Source organism: Topomyia yanbarensis, chromosome 1, assembly GCF_030247195.1.
Source record: "Topomyia yanbarensis strain Yona2022 chromosome 1, ASM3024719v1, whole genome shotgun sequence".
Classification (NCBI taxonomy): domain Eukaryota; kingdom Metazoa; phylum Arthropoda; class Insecta; order Diptera; family Culicidae; genus Topomyia; species Topomyia yanbarensis.
In genome coordinates this window covers 184,571,669-184,584,964 of record NC_080670.1, presented here as the reverse complement: position 1 = coordinate 184,584,964, position 13,296 = coordinate 184,571,669, and the positions used below count along the sequence as shown (strand labels likewise).

At 44.1% G+C, this 13,296-nt stretch overlaps 1 protein-coding gene across 17 annotated transcripts in view; it reads right to left on the bottom strand.

Moving 5' to 3' along the window:
• Positions 1–13,296, bottom strand: part of LOC131683943 (uncharacterized) — a 287,688-nt gene that overhangs the window by 17,435 nt on the left and 256,957 nt on the right. For 11 of the 17 annotated variants that reach the window (XM_058966412.1, XM_058966421.1, XM_058966439.1 and 8 more), the window contains 3 exons: positions 12,634–13,052; positions 12,481–12,539; positions 12,045–12,365 (listed from right to left, as the gene is read on the bottom strand). The exons of 2 other annotated variants lie outside the window; for them this stretch is intronic. In XM_058966412.1, the coding sequence (XP_058822395.1) occupies positions 12,045–12,365; positions 12,481–12,539; positions 12,634–13,052 (799 nt within the window). Of the gene's footprint in view, positions 1–12,044; positions 12,366–12,480; positions 12,540–12,633; positions 13,053–13,296 lie in introns of those variants that run through there. 4 more of the 17 variants (XM_058966448.1, XM_058966456.1, XM_058966465.1 and 1 more) reach the window with 3 other exon arrangements.

The window sequence follows — 13,296 nt, the reverse complement described above, 5'->3', positions numbered from 1 at the left end:
CGAGCTAATTGACACTTCCAGGCGTTTAGTATGGAAATACATTGATATACGTTAATAGTAATTAGTGTGGACAACTACAAAAGAGCCAAACTAAAAACACATTGGAGTACCGAGTATATGTACCTTCACGGAGTGTGGAGATTGACGGTCACCAAGTCGCGTCTCACCGTCGAAGACTTGGAGCACGGAGTTGGCCATTTCAAGAACTCCTCGCTTCAGTCAGTTAAGATACTTGAATGCGCACAATTACGTTCGGTATCGTTAGCAGGTCGGATGAAGACTTATTCACCATCAGACTTTTTTCGAATACCTTTCGCCGGGTCTGCTTCGCCTAAAGCACGGTACGGTAATTGCGGATATGATGAACAGGATGGTTGCACGATAAATGCTGAAAAGTGTCTCTATTGTGGCCAGACTCCACATGATCTTTCTACACGTCCCTTGTACAAATTGCGCAGGGATAAAATTAGGTGATCTTTAAAAGAACGTTCTAGGAACTCTTACGCAGTTATTGGCGCCAATTTGTTGATGATTTATCGAGAGGAACATCGACGAACTATTCTATGGCTAGACAGAATAAAATTCAACTTATTGAAGAATCGCCTGACCTGACCCTTCAAGGAACTGTTTGTTCAATTTGTTCAATAGCTTTCTTGTGCAGTACATTAATATCACGTAACTAGTGACAGGCGAGAAAACCAGCCTCCGACCACAATTCGTATTGACCGATTAGGATGCTTTCCTGAATTTGGAAATTTATGGAAAAAAATCATCTATAATTGGTTTGAGGCGAACAGATATTTTCTCAATTTGACTGTCCCATAAGTAAAGGGATGAACGATTGTCTTACACAGCTTTCAAAAGAAATTCAACTGACGTACACTCGTAAAGAGCAAATGGCATCTGTATTCTTAAGCACTAAGGGGTTAATAGAGATTCTCTCGGATAAACTTCATCAACACGATTTTGTACTATTTTTGTCAGGCAGCACAAGAACTTCCCTCATGGCGATTCGACAACTTCTTGAATAAGCTACATAGGTTTCTCAAACAAGGCACACGCTGAAGATTCATTTTGTACAATTTCTACCTCAATGACATTAGCCAATGCTTTGCCAACACATGTACGCTAAGAAAACTTGTAGATGGTGGCGTGGTTTCTGTTACAAATCCCATACACTAACTCACTCTTTTTACACTTAAATTTCTAAGCCCTTAAACAATTGGAGTACGTATGTAAATGCCAATAGCACTCAATTGACTCGGTAAAATGCAAACATTTTTTTCGTGACTTGAACTTTTTCATGTAAAAATGGATTAAGCCAGAAACACTTTTTTATTATAGTGTCTATAATCCCCACAATCGATTTATTAATAATATAGTCACCAAATATTTCTCCATCCCCTAAGTTGACGGGTTTAACGGTATTGCAAACATCGTTAAGCATATTTGAACATCAGTTTCATACAACCTATGACAGACAACTGCTTTAAGATGGTTATTGCATTACGCCTCGATAGTGGTGCATCGAAGAGAACGGGCTCATGGGTCTTTTTTGTTTTGCGTTTTTTTTTCATACTCTGCACCATCCTTAACTGTCAACCATTAGCCTGTGCGGTCTGGCGGGTCGACGTGGATTGCCTTATTCTGTGTGCTGTGTTTGCAAACATTCTCGCATCTGAACCATACACTAAAAATTAAGTATCAGATTCACTGTCCACGCGCGATCATTCAAGAACATGCGAATGACCACACGGTAATAGAAAATAATTCATACACGCGAAAAAAATGTTAACATACAAACGCTCGAGTTCTTCGCGATCATCAAGCGCCATTTAGCACATTTCGAGAAAAACGATTTTTAAAGTTTGCGATTGAATATCTTGAAACTTATAAATGGTATAAACAACCCAAAGAAGACAATTGATGCTTCTATCTATTCTTCGTTAATCTCTCAAATATTACGAAGATCGGTTGACTATGTTGTGAGTTTTTACTATGAATGTAAACAAAAGTCGCACTCACACGTGTCATAGGTGTGTATTGATGGCAAAATTCGTATGACGTGTCATAATCGTGCATGGAAAATTTTCCATAGAAAAAAATCATCAATTTTTAACTTTTATTTATATCTTTGCGTGCATATAGTCTATAAACAATCGGTGAAATGCATTTTGAAGGAAATGAGTCAGGGAATCTAGAAAAAAATATTATTATTGGTTGCAGTGTTGCCAAATATCCTTTATTTCCAGTTTAAAACTAAAACTGTGTTTTTCTCACAACTCGTGTAATTTTCCTTTGCAAATGTTGATGCCTTTGTGTTCCCCAGACATTTTCACACATAAAAACATCTAAAATTTGAATACAACCTGAGCGAATCCCTAGATACAGTTATTTGAAGCAAAAAACTCACGATTTCTCATCATGTTTCTCGCTATATCTAAGTAACCAAGTAGAATTTCGAAATTCTGAGAACGCCACTTTGTAGAGATTTAAACAAGTAATGTGGCATATCTAACTCAGTTTACACCAAAATGGCGTTTGTCATAAGATAGCACAACAGCGACGACATTTTATGGCGACATGATAGGGAACTCTAGTGATATGGGAGAATTCTTCTAGCACACTGGAATCTAAGTATCATATTCACCTTCCGCACAAACTTCTAAACATACACGTGAATATGCGAATGGACACACGGTTATAAAATCAAATTTATACACGAGAAGTCCCATACACGCGACAAACACGTTAACATACAAATGCTTGAGCCCTTCGCGTTCATCCACACAACCTACATACGTGATCTCACAAACATGATAAGATCCCGGTGAACGTCTCAGCGCACAGAGGAGTAACTGGGGTCGAATCCTGGCCAAAATTATTTACTGCTATTGCTGTTATAATTTGGCATCTATCCACCTACCAGTGCAGAGATCAATTTTTTATATCCTTTTGAATACTAAGAATCTCGAGGAGATCTTGGTGAACACATTTGTTTTTTTTCCAGAAGGGACGCCTGTGTATGTATTCATAGAGCTACATTTTTCCAAACATAGTATTTTGTCCCTACAGCATTTCGGTGTGCCTCACATTAGTAAAAAAAAATCAATCTTTTCAATTCGCTTGGAATCTGTGGATCGGACATGTCCGGAAGAGTTCGAATGTTTTTTGGATAGCTGTAATCTTGTTTTGTAATACAGCTTTAGCAACTCTGCCGGATCTCGCCATTTTATATAACTTTTTTGTCATTAAAGTTTTAAATAAAATGTTTAAAACCGCTTAAAATGCATACATGCAAAAATTCTATAACGATCTTTTTTTCATGTTCCTAATTTTGCCACGTTATTCAGTAGGCTTTGAGGTATGAAAAAATATAACGAAGGAAAAAATTGAAAAAAAAAATTTTGTTACTAGCCAGGAATTTGTTTTAGTTACTCCTCTGTGCAGCGCTTAAATTTTCAAACGAGGTCCCAAGTGTGCACCTACGAAGTCACGTGCTCGTGCGATCATGAATCGATCCCATCCGGAAATCTCTATCCTCGGTACCAGAAGTTTAGGTCCATGCCTTTAATTGAACCAATTTAAGAATAAAAGAAAGCTCTCATATCCATTAGACAACACGATCTATGGCGACATGACCGGGAACTCTAGCGATATGGGATAACTCACTCCCTGTCAGAATGTGAACCGTACACCAAAAATTAAATACTAGAATGACGGTCCACGTGACCATCCAAGAACAGAAAGCGAATATGTGCATGGTCTCACGGTAATAAAAACGAATTTCTACACGCGAAATCACATACACGCGAGCGCATACGACAAACACGTTAACATACGAACGCTTAAGCCCTTCGCGATCATCTATGCATACCTAAGCCCGCGATCGCGCAAGCTTGATAACACCCCCGGTAATAAGGTGAACGTTTTAGTACTAACGAAGTTACAAACGGGGTCTCATTTTTCAGTTGGGGGTAGAAGAACCGGTAGCAACAGTGCAGAATGGAAGAAATCCGACCAAAACGGTATTCAATTGGAAGCTGCTGAAATAGTGTAACAATCTATACATAAGTTTATAAAAATATATTGATAATTGGCGGAGCTATGGCTTTTTCCCCGATACCATTTTTTATTTAAGAGGTTTGCGGTGATCACGATTGAAGACCAATAGATCAACTTCGCTAGCGAATGACGGATCTCAATAGTAGCATGTCTGTAATAACATACGTACCTGGAACTATTGAGAACCAGAGCTACAGGTCGAAAGCCCTGGTAAAGGAGGAGGTTGTTATGATCTGGGCCACGGTCACCACGCAAAGCAAAAAAAAGATCATAACCCCAAGTCCAAGGTGTGAAGCGACCCGTGCCGAGGGATGAGTGATCGAGGGGGTGAAAAAGATGCTAGATCGTTAACGGAGCCTATGGATTACCACGTTACTGCGGAGCTCTGGCGTGGCGAACCTTTCTTTCACGCGCGACTCGTGGGATCAATGAGCGACGTGAAAAAATGAGAACAAACAATCGGAGGTGCCGAACCCCTTTGCTAAAGGTGGTTTGATGAGGTCTCCCCCCAGTGGGTCGAGTAGTGGAGCGACGGGGGCTGCATCCGACAGCACCAGTAACCCCCCAGCAGTGGTAGAAAATAACCCTACCAACGCGCTGGACGGGCCACTAACCGCGATGCGTAAAGTGGTTGAGCAGCTCGATATTATAATCGAGTTCACTAACGCGAAGTAAAATATCAGCAAGGAGCTGAAACAGAGCCTGCTGGTGCTCCGGAAGGCTGTTCGTGTCGCAAGACAGGAACAGCAGGCTTACGCCAAGAGGGTGGAATGTCGAGAGAAGTCTGACAGAGGAACCTAGACAGTGGCCTTCAAGAGGGAGGGAAGAGAGAAGGCCGACATAGGTACCCAGACAGGGGCCTTCCCCTTCTATGGAGCAGCCAAGTCGCTCGAAGCGGCGGCTGAGTTCCCCTCAAAGGGCAAGCACAAGACGACGTCGAATGCGAAGCACCCTAGGAAGTCACCAGGCGAGGGTGGAAAAAAACACCATACGGCGTGTAACCGTCACGGCCAAACGCCGTTTGGTCGAGGTAAACTGGGGCTCAAATGACCCCGCCGGGCAGAAAGAAGGCACCAGCAACTCGGCGCAACCGGGGCAGGGAGCGTAAACCCCTGGACGCTGGTCACTAAGAAGAAGCCGACACCGACACCGGATGCGCCGCGGTCCACTAAGAAGGCCAAGGAGAGAAGCGGCCTTGTGGTTAAAGACCGACAAGGACAAATATGCCGACGTCCTAAAGTAGATGAGGGCGGCCGAAAGCCTCTCGGCCCTCGGGCAAGACGTGCGCAGCGTGAGACGCACCAATACAGGCGAAATGCTTTTGGTGCTGAAGCGAGGCGCAGTCTATAAGGCCTTGGCCCAAGAGGTCCTGGGTGAAGGCGCTCAGGTGAGGTCGTTAGGGGCGGTGTAAGCAACTGGACGAGTTCACGACCGCAGACGATGTCGTCGCAGTCGTCAAGGAACAATGCGACGTAACAATTGAGCGGGCCTCTGTGCGCTTGAGAGGACGACCCTCCGGCACCCAAGTAGCCTACCTCAGGCTACTGAAGGCAGATGCCAAAAAGGTTACCGTGATAGGTAAACTGAAGATCGGCTGGTCAGTATGCTCAGTTAGCATACCCCAGCCGCCTTCAGTGGATAGGTGCTATCGGTGCCTTGAGTTCGGCCATAAGTCGTACGAATGTAAGGGTACAGATAGGAGCAAACTATGTCGTCGCCGCGGCGAGGAGGGTCATAAGGAGCGGGGCTGCACTAAGACCTGCACCGCTAATAAGCAAGCCCGTAACCATGCTGTGGGCGGACCTTCGTGTCCCTTCGGTGAGGCAAATAAGGAGAAGCCGTGAACGTCACACAGCTAAATCTTAACCATTGTGCAGCAGCCCAATAGCTGTTGTGGCAGTCGGTCTCGGAGTCGAGGACAGATGTCGCCCTCCTATCCGACCCGTACAACATCCCTGCCGGCAACGGCAATTGGGTGTCGGACGGGTCTGGGATGGTGGCAATCTTTACAACGGCACGGTTTCCCGGTTCAAGAGGTAATACACTCCTCCGCCGAGGGTGTTGCGATTGCCAAGATCAATGGTGTGTTCTACTGCAGCTGCTACGCTCCACCAAGGTGGCCCATAGAACAGTTCAACCAGATGATCGACAGGCTCTCGTCGGACCTAGTGGGCTGGAAACCGGTAGTTATAGCGGAAGACTTCAACGCTTGGGCAGTAGAGTGGGGCAGCTGCTGTACAAATAGCAGGGGCCAAGCGCTACTGGAGGCGCTTACGAAACTCGACACTGTGTTAGCCAATAATGGCCCCGCTAGCACATTCCGTAGAAACGGGGTGGAGGCATGGATTGACGTAACATTTGCCAGCCTGAGTCTGGTTCCAGGTATGGAATGGAGGGTAGACGAGGGCTACACCCATAGCGATTATTTAGCAATCCGGTTTAGGATCAACTATGGTGTGCAGCATCCGAGGGCAGGAGAGAGGTACTATCCGAGTAGATCGTGATAGGGCTGGGAACTGAATGACTCGCGCAATTAGAAGCCAAATGGCTCATAGAATTAGCATCTAAATGGCTCACTGGCTGGCTTTGGCTCACGTGAGCTAAATGGCGACGTAATAGATCAAGACAGGAAGCAAGAGAAGTGTTGAGAGTTAAAAGGTAAGAAGAAAGAGGTACGACGAAATCACAACGTGAGCCTCCCCCCCACGAAGTGATGTAGTTCCGTGGGGAAGAAGAGCGAAATAAGAGTAAGGAGTGTTTTTAGTGTTTTTTGCTATCCCTGGGCATAGCCGTCCCAGGCAGAAATAGATCAAATGGTTGGCAGCGGCGATCTCTCTCTCTAGTGGCAGTGCTACGATCACTGTCGTCAATCCGATAATCCTGTGTTCTTCCTGGGACGTCATAGCCCAGCGATAGCATAAGGGTTTGTGCTTTGGCCCGGAGTCCCAAGGGTTGCAGGTTCGTATCCTGCCTCTGGGGGACTTTTTTTACATGATTGCTTTCGTTTAACTCACCATTCCGATCTGTTTTCCTTGTTAGATACCACCAAAAAGTCTTTTGATGCTTTTTAAACCTTACTATGAAAAACACATCATACATTTTCGAACTACAGAGATCACAACAGCCAAACGATGTTTGCTGAGATTAGGTGTTGAAATTTCGGCACAAGATGCAAAAAAGCTAAGATTTAGCAGAAAAAAATAAGTGTGTAGTCAAAAAAAGTTTGTATTAAAATCAGTCTTCCCATGAACATCGACAAGTTTGCACCCGTGTACAAAATTTCGTGCACGCGTTCAACCTCAAACATGCTTTGCCTTTGTGTACAGGTTCGCATCGAACACCGAACCCAAGCGAACGATGTGCAAACTTAGGTTTAAACATCGTGTACGTACACCGTGTGCGTACATAAGAAAGGAACACACAAAACAGAATGAGTCAATACTAGTGATGAAGGGTGAGAGAAAGAGAAAACTAGTATCAAGAACCTGTGTGTACGAACACCGCGTACGTACATGGGGTTCGGTTGTGCAGACGAACATGTGCTCGTGTTTTGGTACGCATTAGCGCGTTCGAGTTTGCACACGAATTGATGGTGTAGGATGAGCACAGAACTAGAGCGAACATGGTGTTCGATGTTCGTTTGGAAAGACTGATTAAAATATTGGTTGTACTTTTCGTTATAGAACATGAATTTCATGATACGTTGAAGCCGATTCTTAGATCGCTGTCAATGTGGACGCGTGAACCTGGGCTAAATTGTGTAACCAAGGAAAGCTAGTAAAGATCTTCGAGGAGAAGAAACAAAACAATCTATTTATCGAACCAGCTCCTAATTGCTCTTAATAGAAGTACTGTTGAAGCTTTCTTGATTTATATTGAATTAAAGTTGTACATTAAGATTTAACTAAGTATATTGTTAATAGAAAAATTGTCAAAATAAAAAAAATCTGTGATTTGGTTAAAAATGGGGAATGCCCTGCATCCGATACACAGGTAAAAACCGTTTTATGGATTATTCGTTCCCGTCGTGTTTACCATTGATTTTATCAGTTGAAAGAACGATTAACTTTTCATGCCACATGAACAGATCGCTTGCCACTGTTACAATAAATAATGATCCACGCAATTACGCAGATAAGACTAGCTTTTCTAGGCACCGGTCGTTCAGAGTACATATTGCCACAAAGAGGTTACTCTCGGTAGCCGGCTGCCTTGAGTTAAAAAAAACTTAAAAACTTTGTTTAGTTACGATGTAGTCAAAAACTCACTAATCAACTAGATAACAAACTATGCTTTCAGGGCGCATAGTCACGTCAAGTAAGTGTGTCAAGAAAAGGTATTAAAAAATTGATAAAAAACGGTTGTCCTAAAAAGTTACCCGGAAAACACAACTTAATGTACAGTCAAGGAGTAAATACAGAGCGGAACACTGGGCGAAAAACCTACGCAATTAAAACAGGATTACAATTGGAAGCTTGGGATATGAATATGCAAGTCGCTTGACTTACCGATGCTCGGCCGAATTCTGCACGACGCTAACTCACAGGGTCATAGGAGTCGTACCATTGCAGAAAGTTTGCTAGACGGGACAGAATGTGTGGATATGGCCACATTCTAGAATAATGACACACCACATGAACAGATTACCGGCTTTATACTGCTCGCAAGATACGCCAATGCGTGACCAGAGGAGTATAGGCTAATTCTTTAACTAGGGCATCATCAACGTGCACTCTACGCTAGAAGCGAGACCCAAGGATGAGAAAGACACATTTTACTTACAAATGTCTCGGAAGCCTGTTGTTTATTGTTACGGGACCTTATGGCAATTTGACCTCGGAATGGCCACTCACGGCCCCACGAGAATCTCGGGCTCTGGAATGTCCGTTCCAGGGTCAAATCACCAAATGGTTCCAAATCCACGATATACAGCCTACTGCTGAAGCAATTCCAAGAATTCCAGTATTCCATTGAAATTCACAAATATTATCCCAGCACCGGAACATGCTTCCGGAAATCCGGATTCTCGGGAACCGAATTGGGTAACCTGATTCATTTTTATCAAGTCTAAAAGTGGAAGAGTTCTTGAATCCAAAACACCAAAAAGTATCAAAATCGGTAGGAAATTACCTTAGTTATTGCCATTTCAATTTTGTGGGTTCCCGGGTACCCTCGTCGGCCTGTTACGTAGTAAAAAAATTCAGGAGCCCCTCCTCACTCCCTTACTATATCAACAATATTATTAACCCAAAAGCTTGACTTAGTAAAGTTCCAAGATGTCACAAAGTTTCAATTTTCAGCTATGGATAAAACATTGGAATTTCATTAATTGAAACCTGAAAAAGACATATAACGGTTAAGGATGGCAAGACGAACCACCATAGCGAACACTGCCGAAGCCGTACTTGGTACGAGAGCTTCGAATCGAAGAAATGACTGGTTTGACGGCGAGTGGCAACAGTCAGTTGAGATCGAGAAGTTGCTGCAGTACCGTACGAGGGCGATCGAGTACCGATACAGACATGCGACGAAAAAAGCGCTTATAGGAAGTTTGTAGACGTTGCCGTGATGACAAGGTGACGGAGCAGCTTTTCCACGATAATGACACACGGAAGTTGTGCGAGAAAGTGCGGGTCCACACAAAGGCTATATGCCACAAATCGAAATGTGCAAAGAGGCCAATTGGAAGCTTCTCACCAACTGGTGTGAGGTGATCGCTAGGTTCAAGCAGTGTTATGACGAACAGCTCAATGGCGAAGCAGATGACGATGAGATTGGGGCAAGAGTTAACATGGAGGTGCATGTAGTTCACGATATAGTTCCAATCTACCATGTGAACTGTTCAAATACTAGAACGCTCCCCGGATTTCAAAGATTTAGGCGTAGGCTACTTGGATGGAAGGAATAGTGTTCCATCTATAAAAAAGGGTGATAAGCTGGACTGTTGTAATTATTGAGCCATCGCATCTCTTAAAGCCGCCTACAAGGTACTTTCCTAAATTCTTTGTGGAAATATTAAGCGGGTTTTACTGGTGCCCGGGCAAGGGAACTAGGAGGAGAGGTTAGCAGCGACTAAGTTGACGAGAGGTTAGCGACACCCAGTCGTGGAGCGAGGAAACTTCAGACTATGTCTTGCCGCAGCAAAGGACATCACGGTCTTAGACTGAAAGGCGTATATGGTGAAGCTTGTTGTATCAGATTTGGTTCGGAACATTAGATTCTTCGTTAAGTTCGCGACAGTTCCCTTGGGTCTACAATCGTTAAAGAACTTTTTATATTGAAGTTTCAGAACAGGATCACACTTCACTATCCATTTGGCGGCAGGGGGACGACGTAGAACCAATTTCCAAGAACCTCTTCATGGTATTGGGCAGTAAGATAATGGATGCTGCACCACTGGTCGTTTTGTAGACCCTCAACATCAACTTCAACAATCTTCGTCTTCTGTAGGTGAACTCGCAATTGTACTCTTAAGAATTTGTTCTAGATGGAATACTCCCATTATGATCAGCTAAGACATGTAGTACGAATGCCGGAAGAGAGACCAGCTGACGTTATTCTCAGCAGAGAACCTGAAAAAGCTTGTCAACTTCGGAGTAGACCTTGCACTCGCTTGCTGTGTGTAATCGAGGAAGATGCACATGTGGCGGGCGTTCCAGTAGGATCTTGTAACCTGGAAATCTAAAATACATTCGGTCGTGATTCAGAGTATCCTGATTGTTCGGCCATGACGATGGTGATGAGTTGATCTGATAAGGCCCCCTGTTTTAATCCTATGGGTAATGTTACGTACGGTCTTCCCATGAACATCGATAAGTTTGCGCCTGTGTACAAAATTTCGTGCACACGTTCAACCTCAAACTTACTTTGCTTTTGTGTACAGGTTCGCCTCGAACACTGAACCCAAGCGAACGATGTGCAAACTTAGGTTTAAACATCGTGTACGTACATCGTGTGCGTACACAAGAAAGGCACACACAAAACAGAATGAGTCAACAACAGTGATGATGAGTGATAGAAAGAGAAAACTAGTGTCAAGAACCTGCGTATACGAACACCGCGTACGCACATGGGGTTCGGTTGTGCAGACGAACATGTGTACGTGTTTTGGTACGCATTAGCGCGTTCGAGTTTGTACACGAATTGTGGGTTTAAGATGAGCACAGAACTAGAGCGAACATGGTGTTCGATGTTCATTTGGGAAGTCTGGTTACGTATGTGGTCCTAAAATAGAAATATTTTTTTTCAAAATTTTCACTTCTAGAAATACAAAGAGGACTTCAAACTCACATAAATACTTCAAACCCAAAAGTGCACAAATCACCCAAAGATGTTTATCGTTGGACTATTGTCTAAATAACCGGAACCCCTCCCCCCCCCCTTCCACAACGCACAAAACAGATGGCAATGGATGATCGTAAAATGGATGAATGAGGTTTAGAGGCTCGAGTTAGTAAGCTCAACTACTTTCTACCAAGTTCTAGGTTCTATTGTTACGTTACGAAACTTTAGCAGGGCAAAACAGACCAAACACAAATAACGCGAAACACACACAGTTACACCCACAGAACTAACATGTGCAACGCAGCCGATGCTTGTTGGAGCATTTGTACACCATTCCAAAGTCCACAAAAGTAAACTAAATCTAGTGACTATACTGTTCAACAACTACATACTAAAAGTAAACGGAACTATAATTGATTGCGATGCTGATCGGGTCGGTTTCAATCATCGGACACCGACAGTCGATGAGCAACGCAAACAGTGCAATAACAAACAAGAGTTTGGTAACTAGCTAGTTTCCGGATTTCTCTGCGTTCTTTGTTTGTGATTATGTGTATGGATTCAGCTAGGACTAGGACAGAACACAACCTCCCGCGACCCCCTCCATCACTCTAAACATAGGAAGGGATTCAGCATTGTCTACGGTGGGCAAAAAGCAGGCAAGTTCGGGAATGTACGAAAACGGAAAACGCAACCTTTCGGAAGAAAGCATCAGCTTCTTCATTGTCGTCATCGTCGTCCTCGAAATCGATGCTGTCGTCAAACTGACCGATTCGGGTGTAGGAATAGCTACCGAATGACGACGATTGTTTGCTAGTCGAGCGTTGAGTGGAGACCGCCGCAGTACCGCTCGACGACGACAGTCGATTCAGTTTGTAACTCAGCAAGCGCTGAAAGATGTCAGTGTCTGCGCATGCAAACCTTGGCGGTACCTCCGGCTGCTTGGATTTCGTTGGAGCTGTTGTGGTTGTTGTTGATAATGATGACATTGTTGATGGAAGGAACAAAGTTTCGGGCTGAATGACGGAAAGTGTATATGTTTTGGAAGTATGAATCAGTGAGAAAAAAAAGGAAAAATATCAGCTAGCTGTTGCTGTTGCTTGTGCGTGGGGTAGTTTTCTGTTAACGTACCTCGCCGGTGTCGTCTCCGGAGTCGTACAGGTTGGTTTCCTTCGTGTACGTGACCGCAGCTACAGAATGACGTTTGAGGTGATCGTGGAAGAAAAAGGTTTGTATAATGAATGAGTTGGGAAAATGAGAATGAGCTTGTCAGAGGGAAGGTACCTTTGCTAGATCGCTGTGCGTATTCGCGGGTCGATGTTAACGATTCCGTTGACGATGAACTGCTCGCGACCGGGTGTCGGTAAAGTGGGCGTCTTTTTGGACTTTTGCGTGTCGGAGTGGCACAGGACAGCTTCGGTCCGATGTGAGAGCTTACACTGTTTGACTGATTGAGAGCTTTATCCTTGCCTGGTATTTCCAGCAGTACCGAGGTCGATTTAGAGGGGGAAAGTGAAGGTCCAGAACGGGAGCTACGCCGTTCTCTTCTACGGCCGGTACTCTTGCGGTGATGGGTAGTAGAACTACCTTTACCGTCGGACGAGGGGAAGTCATAAAGTCCATCCGAGTCGGTGAAAGGAAGTTGCTGATCTTTTTTGCCATAGAAAAGAGGGGAGAACCTTTCCATGCTGATGGTTCGATCGCTGGAAAACGGAAGAGTGAGATGGTAGAGAGAAACTAGAACACTTCTCGCAGCAGGGAAAGGTTATCAAAATTGGGTAGCAAGATAGTTGAACTTCTCGTTCAAAGTCATCGAATTTTGTCACTGGAGTACGAGTAGTTGAGAGTGTTGATCACTGGGAAAAGTCTAAGTTCTGTACTATATTTTTGGTTCAGAAATGAGAAGTTCAACCTTCCAGCACCCGGGGGAAGGTTCGCGTGCTCCGC